The 12,445-nt window shown below is 63.0% G+C and overlaps 1 protein-coding gene across 4 annotated transcripts in view; it reads right to left on the bottom strand.

The window, feature by feature from the left end:
- Positions 1-217: 217 nt before the first annotated feature.
- WDR90 (WD repeat domain 90) overlaps positions 218-12,445 on the bottom strand; it is a 17,162-nt gene continuing 4,934 nt past the window's right edge. The window contains exons 13-41 of one of the 4 annotated variants that reach the window (XM_014543023.1): positions 11,930-12,048; positions 11,614-11,757; positions 11,402-11,532; positions 11,219-11,335; positions 10,522-10,757; positions 10,153-10,292; positions 9,829-9,959; positions 9,201-9,331; positions 8,654-8,815; positions 8,340-8,468; positions 8,040-8,170; positions 7,896-7,960; positions 7,597-7,728; positions 7,280-7,462; positions 6,922-7,019; positions 6,233-6,335; positions 6,010-6,131; positions 5,710-5,869; positions 5,416-5,606; positions 5,160-5,328; positions 4,896-5,007; positions 4,542-4,713; positions 2,212-2,508; positions 1,851-2,025; positions 1,614-1,744; positions 1,374-1,517; positions 1,179-1,298; positions 1,007-1,091; positions 218-648 (exon numbers count right to left, since the gene is read on the bottom strand). In XM_014543023.1, the coding sequence (XP_014398509.1) occupies positions 491-648; positions 1,007-1,091; positions 1,179-1,298; positions 1,374-1,517; positions 1,614-1,744; positions 1,851-2,025; positions 2,212-2,508; positions 4,542-4,713; positions 4,896-5,007; positions 5,160-5,328; positions 5,416-5,606; positions 5,710-5,869; positions 6,010-6,131; positions 6,233-6,335; positions 6,922-7,019; positions 7,280-7,462; positions 7,597-7,728; positions 7,896-7,960; positions 8,040-8,170; positions 8,340-8,468; positions 8,654-8,815; positions 9,201-9,331; positions 9,829-9,959; positions 10,153-10,292; positions 10,522-10,757; positions 11,219-11,335; positions 11,402-11,532; positions 11,614-11,757; positions 11,930-12,048 (4,188 nt within the window). In that variant the 3' untranslated portion in view covers positions 218-490. The remainder of the gene's footprint in view (positions 649-1,006; positions 1,092-1,178; positions 1,299-1,373; positions 1,518-1,613; positions 1,745-1,850; positions 2,026-2,211; positions 2,509-4,541; positions 4,714-4,895; positions 5,008-5,159; positions 5,329-5,415; positions 5,607-5,709; positions 5,870-6,009; positions 6,132-6,232; positions 6,336-6,921; positions 7,020-7,279; positions 7,463-7,596; positions 7,729-7,895; positions 7,961-8,039; positions 8,171-8,339; positions 8,469-8,653; positions 8,816-9,200; positions 9,332-9,828; positions 9,960-10,152; positions 10,293-10,521; positions 10,758-11,218; positions 11,336-11,401; positions 11,533-11,613; positions 11,758-11,929; positions 12,049-12,445) is intronic. The other 3 variants (XM_005870377.2, XM_014543024.1, XM_014543025.1) reach the window with 3 other exon arrangements.

Below are 12,445 nucleotides of genomic sequence, written 5' to 3'. Positions count from 1 at the left end.
GCGGGGCCTGGGCCTCGGGTGCCACTCAGCCCCAGCAGTTTCCCGCTGGGCCAGGACCAGCCCGCTCTGGGCAGGATCGCCCTTGCAGGTGGACTGGCCAGGGCCTCAGTTCTGGACAGGAAACAGGAGGCCTGGGGTTTGGGCAGAGGCTGATCTCAGGCCAGGCAGGAGAGCCAGGCCCAGGGCATAGGAGCCTGGAGTGACCAGCAGACAATGCGACAATGCAACACCCACATTTATTTCAACTGTACAGGTAGAAACATAGAAAAGCACTCAGGTGCCAACAAGCACTTTACACATGTTTGGGGTCTTGATGATTTACATACAGAGAGTCCTGAGCCCATCCAGTGTGAAGGGACTGCGCCCACCCAGCCACCCTGGCCTAGCACGAGGTTCTCCACTAACCCGGCTTCTCAGGAGAGCCCCTGCCCAGGCCAGGTGCCCAGTGTGACCGGGACAGCACACCTGACCCCAAGGTCCCCAGTGCAGCTCAGCAGTGTGTGACCTCCCACACCAAGATCTCGTTGTGGGCCGCCGTGAAGAGCAGGCTGGCAGACGGGGCAAACCTACAGAGCTGTACCGCGTCGTCGTGGCCAGCAAAGTCTTGCGCGGCCCCTGACACACAGTCCACCAGCCTCAGCACACGCTCTGTGGGCAAATGGTATGTGGTGGGCCCTATGCCCATGCCTGCAACTCCAGGGCCCAGGGGTTCCCCACCCACCCTGGCTGTCTCCAGCTGGATGCTGAAACACCAGAGAATCTGCGCTAAATGGCCTGTCTCCCACACCCACGGCCAAGAAAGAGCCCGTCACTGTCAGGGTGTCTAACAACATGGGGCTTCTAAGGCCCCAAACTGGGCCGCTGAGCCCCTCTATTTAGTGCTGGACTCAGTACCCCACTTCAGAGATGAGGGTGCAGCTTTGAGGGGCATGTCTCAGTGTGGGGGTACAGGTGAGTCCCCTAAGCCCCACTAAGATAGGCTGAGTCCACACCCACCAGTACTCACCAGCAAAGCCAATGGCCATGAAGTGGGCCCTGGGGGACAGACTCAGGGACACAGCAAAGAAAGGCAGTGGGATCTTCTTCACCACCTGTGGGCATCGAGCACAGGGCAGTTAGCAGCGGTTCCCATGGCCCAGGACCCTCCCCTCCCAGGGTCACGGGGGGCGTGCACATGCCTGCTTCAGGCAGAGGCTGTAAAAGACCGCCTCTGGATGGGGGCCGAGGCCTGCACACACCAGCAGCGTCCTATCCCAGGGACAGAAGGCAGCGAGGGAGGGTGGCGAGCAGTCTGAAGCCTGAGGAAAGGCACAACGTGCTGTGGCAGGATGGGCAGGCACCGACCCCACCCGAGGTGCCCTCAGGACCCTCACCTCCGTGAGGATCGGTGCCGGGAAGCTCAGCCAGTCCACCAGCTCACAGCAGTCCCGCAGCCAGTCGGAGGCCCAGATGCTGACCCGCTGGTCCCCGCTGGCGGCCAACCACAAGTCTGTGCCCTCCACCCCGAAGGCTCCATTCTGGGCGGGTAAGGGCAGGTGAGTACCTCCTGCCCCACTCTGCCCAAGCCCCTTCTCTGCCAGCACCCCCAGATGAGGCCCTGCTGGCCACTTCACCTCCTTGCTCGTGCTCTGGATGGTAGAGATGGGAGCGCCCCGGTGGTCGCTCAGTGTACGGAAGGTCAGACCTGTGCGTGGCTGGCTCACAGCCACAAGCCCGTCCTTGTCTCCAGAGATGATGGTCTGACCTGGGCCAGGCAGGAGCCACTGTTACCTTGTGAGCTCCCGGCCCAAAGGTGTGACTTGGGCCAGGCAGGGGCCATGGGATCACCCTGGGGGCCCCCATCCCCTCACCGTCAGCAGAGAAGGCGATGGCCGTCAGCGCAGCCAGGTGTGGATGCATCTTGAGCTCCATGGAGATTCGAGAGACGTTGAAGACACGCAACGTGCCATCACTGTAACCTGCCGCCATGTGCTGCTGTTCTGGGCGCCCACAGGATGGGGGGCTCCAAGCCAAGCAGAGGCAACTCTGGGGGCCCCAGTGGGGAAACATCAGCACTCCCCTGGGGAGCAAGATGGGGCCCAACCCCAAGGCCGAGGACAGACACTGAGGCTGAAGGGAGGGTGCAGCTCCCAGAGCCCTTCAGTGGAGAGGCAGGGTCCCACCCCAAGCGCGCGCACACACACAGCCCCTGGCATACACTGCCCTGAATACCTGGTTCAGCACCTGGAACTGGATTACCAGCTCCATGCTGGACAAGGACCACACCCGCACACTCCCATCGTCTCCACACGTGGCACAGTGGGACTCGCTGGGGCTGAAGACCACCTCGTTCACCTGCAGGTAGCCAGCCAGCCCTGAGGCCCCGTGGCCCTCGGACACAGGACACAGTGGGGCCAGGTCATTCCTATGAGACCATGTGTCTCCTTCCCAAGCCCGCCTGGCCATGGTCACCTCCACGTGGAGTAAAGAAACTGTCCTCACCTCCCTCCCGAGTGCCCCACACAAGACCTGGGTGGAATTCAAGTTGTCAGGAGCCCACCTGCCATTGAACCCGACTGGGACGCCAGAGAAGTGTTCTGGAAGAACCTGAAACGTGGTGAAGGGCCCTCGCCATTTTGGCTCAGTGGACAGAGCGTCAGCCCACAGCCTGAAGGGTCCTGGGTTCAATTCAGGTCAAGGGCAGGTACCTCGGTTGCAGGCTCAATCCCCGGCCAGGGTCAGGGCTCATGCAGGAGGCAAACAGTTGATGTCTCTCTCACATTGATGTTTCTCTCTCTCCGTCTCTCCCCCTCCCTTCCAATCACTCTAAAAACCAATGGGAGTGAGGATTAACAAAAAAAAGCCAACAAAAAATAAATAAAACGTGGTGATGGGACAGCACATCCCCGGAGGACTGCAGACTAAAGGTAAAGAAAGCACGAGACACACTCCAGGCCAGTGCAGGGGCCTCACCACCGGTGCTGGTGGCGTGGCTTTTCCGGAGATTGTCGCGTGTGCACCGAGGGAGAAAGCAGGCGTGTGACTACTGCGAGTCAGGATTTTGGGTGTGGGAAAAAGGGGATACAGACGCCATACACCAATGAGGTAAAATAAAATGGCCTAGTCCTGGATTTAAATCTCAAATATCAGTATGAACTCATGATGCATTTTATCTTTAAGAATAATAATTCAGCTCTGTCTGGCTGAGAAATGACGGGCCCGCTGGAGGGAGCTGCAGGGGGAGGGCCTGGGCACTCTGTCACTCCACGTGAGAGGGACCTTCGGCTTCGGTCCAGGCTCAGGACCCAAATGCTCTTCCCCGATGGGTGGACACACACAGTGTGCCCCGCCTGCACCACGGGACAGTATTTGGCAATAAGGAGGGAAGCCCTGACACACGCTTGCGCCGATGAACCTGGAGGCCGTGCGGCTCAGCGAGAGAAGCCGACGGAGAGGCCGCACGGCGTGTGTCCGTTTGTGTGGAAAGCTGACAACAGGTAAACCACGGTTAGTGGCTGTCAGGGGATGGGAGGCGAGTGCTTGATGGCATGGGTTTCCTGTTGGGGTGATGAAGATGCTCGGAAATGGGCTGTCGTGATAGTTGTACAAGTCTGTGAACAGACTGAAAACCACGGGGTTTGAATGGCTGAAGCGTATGGCGTGTAAATTATACCTCAGTATAGAACGGTTACCAAAAAATAGAAAAAGCCTATCACCCTTACTCCTCTCAAACTTAATTTCTTCGATGGATGTCATTACTTCCCAACAAATACATACAGATGTAAAAAAGAACTCGGTCGCCAACTCAAAGAACCCGTCACTGGCCGAAGCCAGGGCTCCGTGAGCAGTGACCCGGGGAGGCGGCCGCATGCACACCCACCAGCTCTCACAGACTCGGGAAGGAAACACATTGGCTGTTGGCAGAATCAGCCCCGCGCCTGGAAACCTGGTCCGTAAGGGAGAGAACCAGCGATCCCGCAGCTCCTGTCCCACTCTGCCTCAGCGAACCCAACTCCACCGAGGTGACGGGCACGCTGGACAAGGGCAGCGCTGAAGGGCAAGCGGCCCCACGTGCTTCCTGGTGGGACACAGCTCGCCCAGGAGGAGCTGTGGGACTGACCAGCCTGACCAGGTTCTGGCAGCCTCCAGGTTCTCGGACCCCAGGGAACGTGGGAGCAGAACGGCAGGTCGAACCCTGGTCTGTGGACACCCAGGGATGGACGACCTGGTTTCTTTGCCAAGTAAATTACAAGGGAAAAGGCAACAGAGGGAAGAGGAAGGAGAAGAGGCCGGGCCTGTGGTGCTGGCGCGAGTGGACATGGCGTGGACTGTGTCAACACAAGACGATGTGCAGTTCTAAGTGTGGGGCACCCTTATCCTGAAAACCTGAACTATCAACGCGTGAACTAATCCCACAGCTGGGCTTGACTCGGAACGACAACTGGGGGTTGGGGGACACAACACAGACCGGGGAGTGACTGTGGGGCTCACAGCCCTGCCTGCGACCAGGGGGGAAACCACCTCAGACATCTGACGGACAGCCGGGGGCCCAGCAGCCTCACCTTGCTCCTGTGGCCGCTGATGAGGCGGGTACTGGTGCCCTCGGCCCAGCTGACATACCAGAGCGTGCCCGCTGTGGTGCCCACCACACCCATGTCCATGCTCTCGTGGAAGACAGCGCTCACGACGGCCCCGTCCAGGGTCAGCTCGCGCTCCATGAACACAGAGCTGGACCTGGGGAAGCAGAGGGTCCCGAGTGGTGGCAAGGGGAGCCCAGGGAGCCTGGTGCTTCTGGGGTGCGCCCATGTTCGTGAGCTCTGGCCTCCCCCAAGCAGGTCCCCACAGAGGGCAGGCCCAGCTGGCAAGAGCGCTGGCTTACAGCCTGGTCAAGGACGCCGGCTAACGCGGAGGCTCACCTGGCTCCGGAGCCCTTGCGCCTCAGCTCCGCCACGGCTCCCACGGCCCACAGGCGCAGCCGCCTGGTGTTGCTGCCACTGACCAACCGCGATCCCGAGCACAGCAGCACTCCTAGGAGGCAGATGTGGCATGAGCTGCTTCCCCAGATGCCCAGGACTCGACAGGGTCCTATTGCCCCAGCACTGGGGCTCCCAGGGAGAGGCCAAGCCCCTAGCTTGGCGGGGGGGTTGGGGGGGGCCCGCAGGGGCTCCTCAGGCACCCACCGATCTCACCGTCGTCAGCCTCCCAGGCCAGGAAGCAACGGCTGGCACTCGTGTCCCAGACACAGACCTGGCCGGCATTGGAGCCGCAGTACAGCAGCGGCTCGGCCCCATAGCACAGGGACGTCAGCTCGCCCGCCCCCACCGTCTCGGGGATGGGCTCTCGGTGCACCTGGAGGGACACGAGGGCAGTGTGGGTCAGTAATGCCCCAGGGCCCGGCTGGACCCATCCTCCAAGACTGCCTCTGAACCCGGGCACCTGGAGGCTGATGTCGGCCCCGCGCTGCTGCAGGAGCCACAAGGTGAGGGCGCCCTGGCCCACACAGGCGAGCTCCCCGGCACCCCAGGGGTTGAAGGCCATGTCGTGCACCGGCTCTGGGAGGTGGGTAGACGAAACGAGCTCATAGGTGGCCATGCTCCACAGGGCCAGGGTTCGGTCACCATAGTCCCCTAGGGAGATGCATGGTGGTCACACCAGCTGCCCCGGAGTCCCAGGACAGGCAGGGGAGTCCAGAGGCCACTGCCCTCCGCACACCCCCTCCCCCCAGCCGACCTAGTGTGACAAGGAGCCGATCATCCAGCGAGAAGGCTAGGGCTTGCACAGCGGTGCAGTGGTGAGAAAGGAGCTGCTGGCAGGAACCCCCAGGCACATCCCAGATGCGGATCTGGCAGCCAGAGGCGGCACCACTACTCCCGGAGGCAGAGGCCAGGACCTGGCAGGGTGGGCGAGGGGGAGGTGGTGAGTGGGATGGGGCAGTCCAGGGGGTACTGGCTCTGGGTGGATGTGGAGGCCTCTGTGCTGCTCTGGAGGCCCTACAGGAGGCATACCACCACCTGGGCATGGGAGGAGCACCTGGGCATCGTGGCTGAGAGCCAGCGTGGAGATCTCCTCGGAGTGGCCGAGCCAGTGCTGCTGGGAGCCGGAGTGCAGGTCCTCCACTACCACCAGGCAGCCGCAGGTGTAGGCAAAGAAGCCTGTAGCAGGGAGGGAGCCCCAGAGCTGGTCTGCTGTGGCCCTGTCATCCTCCCTGCAGGTTCTGGGCTGGGAGCAGTGCGGGCGGTGTCGTGGTCCCTACCTGTGTCTGGCCTCCAGATCACGTTGGCCCGCCCATTCCCGTTGTAGCCCACAACAGCCTTCAGGTGCAGCCACTCGCCCCCCGCAGGAGGGGAGGAAACATTCTGTGAGAAAGTGGTCCAGGATGCTTGCGTGTGGCACAGCACCCAGCCACCCCACCCCACCCCCCGCCACCTCAGGCTGTGTCCCTTCAGGCTGGGCCTGGGACGAAGCTATGGGAGGTACATGCCCGGGATGGGACAAAGAGCGTGGGCCCACAAGCCTACACATGAGAGGCCAACTGGGGATGGAAGCTGGGGGTGCACACAGGGAGGCAGGAGTGGGAGATGTGGGCAGTCCCTGGAGTCCGGGGAGGGCAGACAGGGATAGCAAGACCCAGGGGCCCTCAAGGACAGGACACGCAAGGAGGCAGGACCGTCCGGTGGAGACAGTGGGCTTAGCAGGACAGGGTCTGAGTGTCCGCGTGACAGTGAAAGCACAAGTGCACGGTAAAACGGTACCTATGAAGTGACCACTGTCAAGGCCTGCACAGCTGTCAACTTTGGCAGCAGCGCCAGGGAGACCCAGGGGAACCCATGAATTAGGAAGAAGGGACACTCCCAGAAACCACAGGGCTGTGCCACCCTCACCCCCGTCCCTCTGGGGTGTCCACCTGCGGCAGAGGCTGTGAGGATCCCACCCCCGTACAACCTTGGCCATCAGGGAGGCTTTGTAGCGTGCTGTGAAGTGTTTGTAGGCGTCCGGGCGGGCAGTGGGCTGGGTCCTGGCTCTCCTGAGGCTCCAGGCACCTGGCAGAGAGGAGGAACCATTCAGAGACCCCTCCCTCACACAGTCACCTGGCCCCGGCTGGACAAGAGCACCCAACCCAGGAAACACTCAGGGTCAGAGGATGCATATGAGCCACATCCCAGCGCCCGGCCTCACAGCAGCCTCAGGCTGATCCACTTGCCCTTTAAGTGCAGGCCTCATCTCATGGGGTGAACCCCAACCTGGGGCCCATGGGTACCTACATCTGACCCAAGCCCCGTCATGAGTATCCCTGCCCTACCTTGCTTACTAGGCTGGCCATGGGGGTGGGGCAGCACGCTGGGGTCCCAAGGGCCCCCTGCGGCCCCGTCTCCAGCCCCACAGGCCTCCTTCTGCACCAGCACGGGTCGGCCTGGGGCCTGGCAGAGCCCCTCAGGGCTGTGGCTCTCCTCAGAGGGTCCTTCATCTGACACAGAGGAAGTGCCTAGGGAAGTTGGGGGGCAGTGAAAGGAGGGCACAGGGCCCCCTACACCACTCCCTCTCCCCACAGACCTGGAGCAGCACCAAAACACGCCGACAAACAGGCCTGCCCAGGTGCTCCGGGGCTGCTGGCCTTACCATCACCGCCATCTAAGGGCCCAGCACAGATGCTCAGCTGGGGTGGGGCTGCCTGGGATGGCACGGGCACCTGCCACCGAGGGAGCCCATTGGTCCCGGACAGCGCATCCTCCTGCTGACTTGCATTTGGACCTGGGGATGGAAGAGGCTGTGCTGTGCTTAGGGACTGAAGAGGACAGAGCGCAGAGGGAGAGGGGTGCCTAGTCCCCCACCCCTCATGCACTGGGACCCTCAGGACCGGAAGCAGCACCATGCCACTCCCAGTGGCTGCAGTGCCAACACGAGATGTCACCACAGACCTTCCACCGCGGTGCGACCACTCACAGCCTCACAGGTTGGGGGGGGCCCGGGTGAGCCTGGGACGCTGCAGAGGCAACAAGAGAGGGTGTCAGGTGGGGAGGGTGCAGCAGGAGGCCTGGCAGATACAGGTCAAGGGCACTTGCCTTTCTGGGGGCGACCTCTCAGGGGAGGCCAGGATGTCCCAGAGGAAGATGGCATCACCCACGCTGAGGAGATGCTGCTGGTCAGGGGTGAAGGCCACAGCCTGCACGGGCTCCGAGTGGCCAATGTACACCTAGGGCAGCACATTTCACATACAGAGACCCCACTGTTCTCCCACAGCCAGGCCCGACCAGAATGGTGGCCGGGCAAGAGGTCCCCGTGGGGTCAGGCCCCCTGGGTCATCGTCCACCCTCCTCCTCACCCGCCTGCCTACACCCACCCACGTCCTGTGCAGCACCCACCTGGCAGCTGGGGTCGGACTGCGTTAAGTAGTCCCACACCTTGATGGCTCGGTCGGCAGCTGTCAGCAGCAAGCGGGCATCCCCGCTGAGAGCCAGGGCGGAGCAGGCCACGGGGTGCACATCACAAAACTGCAAGAGAACATTCTCGTGGGGAGACAATCGGAGCACATGAGCCCCCTGAACCCGGGAACCTCCCTTCTCAAAAAATGCACCTCTCAGGAGTGGAAGGCGACCCAGCACCCCCTCCTCAGGCACGGGGACACCAAGATGGGAGCCAAGGGGACACCAAGCCACTGGCCCCGCCCCGGACTCACCTCTCGAACCAAGCGGCCCGATATGGCGTCTAGCACCACAACCTTGTTGGATGACAAGGACACCAGCAGGTGGCTACGGGGTGCGGGACTGAAGCAGACAGCCACAGCCGAGTCCAGGCCGCTGCTGGCCGGGTCCAGGGCACTGACGTCCACCCGTAGCAGCTGGGAGAGAGCAGCAACTAGTCATCAGCCATGGCCTCTGGGCAGAGCTGACGCTCCCAGAGCCAGGGCACAGGAGGCAGGTAGCCTGGGGCAAGCCCCACACCCTCCCCTGGCTGGCCCGCCCTGGGCACACCATGTCCTCTGTGCCTGTGAGTGAGGGCAGCAGGGCCCGTGAGTGAGGGCAGCAGGGCCCAGGTCCTCTCTGAAGTGAGTGTGACCTCCCACCTGCTCCCTTGATGGGTCGCACTCCATCAGGGCCAAGGAGAAGCCCTGGCGGAACCCAGGGGAGCCATGTGGCCGAGAGTTGAAACACCCACGAGGTCTGCCGGCCAGGCTGGTGCAGGCCCGCCCACATTGGGCACACGGAAGGTTCTGGCTGACTCACATCATCCAGGGAGGCTGCGTCCATGATGGTCACCATGTACTTAAAGGGACCCATGAAGGCCAGCAAGCGGTTGTCCCCACTGACGGCCAAGGCGTTGGGACTTGGGAGGGCATCCCGGCACACCACGTTGGCTGCCGGAATCACAGGGGCCGGTGGTCAGCCGGGTGGGAAGGGGGTGGCCAGAGCAGGCACAAAACCTGCCCACAAGTGCAGAAACCAGCCCAGGGGCCTGAGCATCAGGGCGCCAAAACACCCAGGGCCCAGGTCTGCCAGAATATAGCTGGGGTTCCCCTGGGCCACGTGACCCCCCAAGGGGCCATCTGACTGGCCATGGGAGGGGCAGGTACCCTGGGTGGGCCTACCCTCTGCCAGCCTGGCGCTCAGGCTGTTCACCTCCTTCTGGGTGGGGCAGAAACAGACCCTTGCAGGCCTTCTGTTTGGAGGGCTCGGTGTGTCCTAAAACCACACTTGCCCTGGGCGTCTAGGTAGTGAGGCCACAGAAGGCAGCTTACTGCTGGCAGTGGACACCAGGCAAGCCCACCCCCACAGGAACCCAATGAGGGGCAGGCTGGGAGGCTGCGGTGGGGCTGTGCAGGTGCGGGGGGAGGGGGTGGGGGTGGTGTCTAACCTGTAACACGCAGGACACGGCAGCAAGTGGCAGTGCAGTGGTACTGGGCCAGGGTGCCCTGAGAGCAGGCACTGAACAAGAGGCTGCCATCGGGGCTGGTAACCAGGCCGGTGATAGCTCCTTGGTGACACCTGCCCACACAGGGATGCCCGCTGCCTTGGCCCTGCGTTGGACCATCCCTGACCAAGTCCCCCAGGGGCAGCAGAGCAGGAGGCTCCTGGAGACAGGCCTCCCCTGCTCTGCCCGGCCACCCACACACCCCAGGGGACCCCACAAGTATCCACCATAGGCATCCGTGGAGCCAGGGGCCCGCTGGGCACCCACCTGTGTTCCACCAGGACCCTGGTGGCCTCCAGGCTGAAGGAGCGGACAGCCCCACTGCTGAAGCCGCAGAAGAAGACTGGCTGCGTGGGATGGAAGGCGACTGCACACGGCGCTTCCTCGGGCGACGTGAAGTCGTAGAGCTGGAGGGGGGGGCCGTGTGAGGGCAGGCAGGGTGGTCGCTACCAGCTGGCCAGGAGAACCTGAGAGCTAGTCTCTCCTCAGGTGGCCTGAACCGGAGGATCCCCAACACGGGCCACAGGACGAAGTGCACCAAGGGTCCTCCCCAGCCCCCCACCTGCCTGGGCCCTGCCCCCCAGGCCTCAGCATGGCCTGTGGCTCTCCAGTCTTTCCCCGCCGGCCGTGCTCTACCTGCTGCAGGGTTGCCAGATCCCAGACTCGGACAGTGTGGTCCTGGGACACGGTGGCCAGCTGTCCTCGGCTGCACTCGGTGGCGAGGGCCAGCACCAGGGCAGTGTGGGAGCGCACCAGCACATTATACTCCCGGGAGGGGACGTCCAGGAAGCCCAGATGGCCCGAGGAGGTGGTGGACAGCACACGCAAGCCATCGGGGCTGATTCGGACTGAGCTGATGGGGCCCTCGTGCTCTGCGGGCAGGGTGGCTGGGTGACCTCCCAGGCAGGGTGGTGGTAAGCCCAGATGGCCCGAGGAGGTGGTGGACAGCACACGGAAGCCATCAGGGCTGAGTCGGACTGAGCTGATGGGGCCCTCGTGCTCTGCAGGCAGGGTGGTGGGTGACCTCTCAGGCAGGGTGGTGGGTGACCTCCCAGGCAGGGTGGTGAGTGACCTCCCAGGCAGGGTGGGCTGGCACCAGAGCAGGCTGGCCACATCCAGGATGCACCTCCCTCCCAGCCCCCCAAGACACAAACTCGTTTCCTTGCTGCCTAGAGCCCCGTCTTCCTGTGGACGGGGTCAGGCGGCTCCCCCGTGGCCACCCACTCCTGGCTCAGCAATGGTGGGTCCCAGGGTCAGGATGAAGCTTCTCAGAGCCCTGACTGCCATCTAGCCCAGGGCTGGACCCTGATGGCGAGCTACTGTCGTGTCCTACCTGCCTCCAGGAGCACAGAGGAGAAGTCCAGAGGCCAGAGGCGCAGGTAGCCGTCCTCCGAGCCCACCGCACACTCAGCCTGGGAGACACTGAGGCTGCTGATGGCGATGCCGGGGCCTGGAGGGCAGGCAGCGTCAGCAGAAGCATCAGGGCTGCTCCGCCCCCACAGCAGGGACTACCTACCCAAGCTGAAGGCCTGCTTCTGTGGGAGGGGGCTGCCGGGAGTCTGCGTGGGCAGGAGATAGCGAGCGCGCCGCACAGCCATGCGCTGGTGGTCGATCTCCAGGATGTGACCACTACGGCTGCAAACGTAGCTGCCCGGAGAGGCAACAGGTGAGGGCCGAAGGGCCAGACGGAACGGGACGGGCTGGTTAGAGGACAAGGGCAATACTCACAGCGTGTGGCCATCCTGGGCCTTCCCAAAGGCCAGGTCCGTGAACTCGACTGCGTGATGCTCCCCCAGGTCCACAGGGCAGGAGCACAGGCCCCCACCGCGAAGCCGCCACAGCCGCACATTGCCCCGCCCGCACGACGCCATCCTGCGAAAGGGTATGAGGGTGAGTTATCCAATCCCCACGGGGAGAGGAGGCTGCTGTGGACGAGGGCCCTGAGTGAGGAAGGGGAGGCAGGCTCAGTGGTTCACCCCCCTCCAGGCCCATGGGCTGCCAGACCCCCATCCCAGCACTGCAGGAGGACAGGAGGCCCAGTTACCTGGTTTCATTACAAAAGGCGATCTCAAAAGCCTGGATGTCGACGTCGGTGTTTGCCTTTGCGAGAATGACGGCCTCACCGCCTCGCCCCACCTGGTCAGTGCCCCAGGCCACCACCATCTGCAACAAGTCCCTGCTGAGCCCCTGCTGCACCAGCCTGCCCTGCTCGGCCCCCACTGGGCTCTTCTCTCCTATGGGAGCGGCCTGAGCACTCAGCTGGTGAGAGTGGGGATGGGGGGGCAGCCCCACTACCCCGGCGGGACCTCCACTTGCCCCACCTGGCTTCGGACATAAAACCCAGCTGCCCTATGACTCCAGAACATGCCACCAAAGAAAGTGAGGCGAGTTATTTAAATGTTGACTCTAGCCCGGCCGGCGTGGCTCAGTGATTGAGCATCAAACTATGAACCAGGAGGTCACAGTTCGATTCCCAGTCAAGGGCACATGCCTGGGTTGCAGGCTCCATCCCCAGTGTGGGGCATGCAGGAGGCAGCTGATCAATGATTCTCTCTCATCA

This window comes from Myotis brandtii, unplaced genomic scaffold (genome assembly GCF_000412655.1).
Source record: "Myotis brandtii unplaced genomic scaffold, ASM41265v1 scaffold317, whole genome shotgun sequence".
NCBI lineage: Eukaryota > Metazoa > Chordata > Mammalia > Chiroptera > Vespertilionidae > Myotis > Myotis brandtii.
Note: the sequence above shows the minus strand (reverse complement) of the source record. Positions and strands in the feature narration are given on the sequence as shown.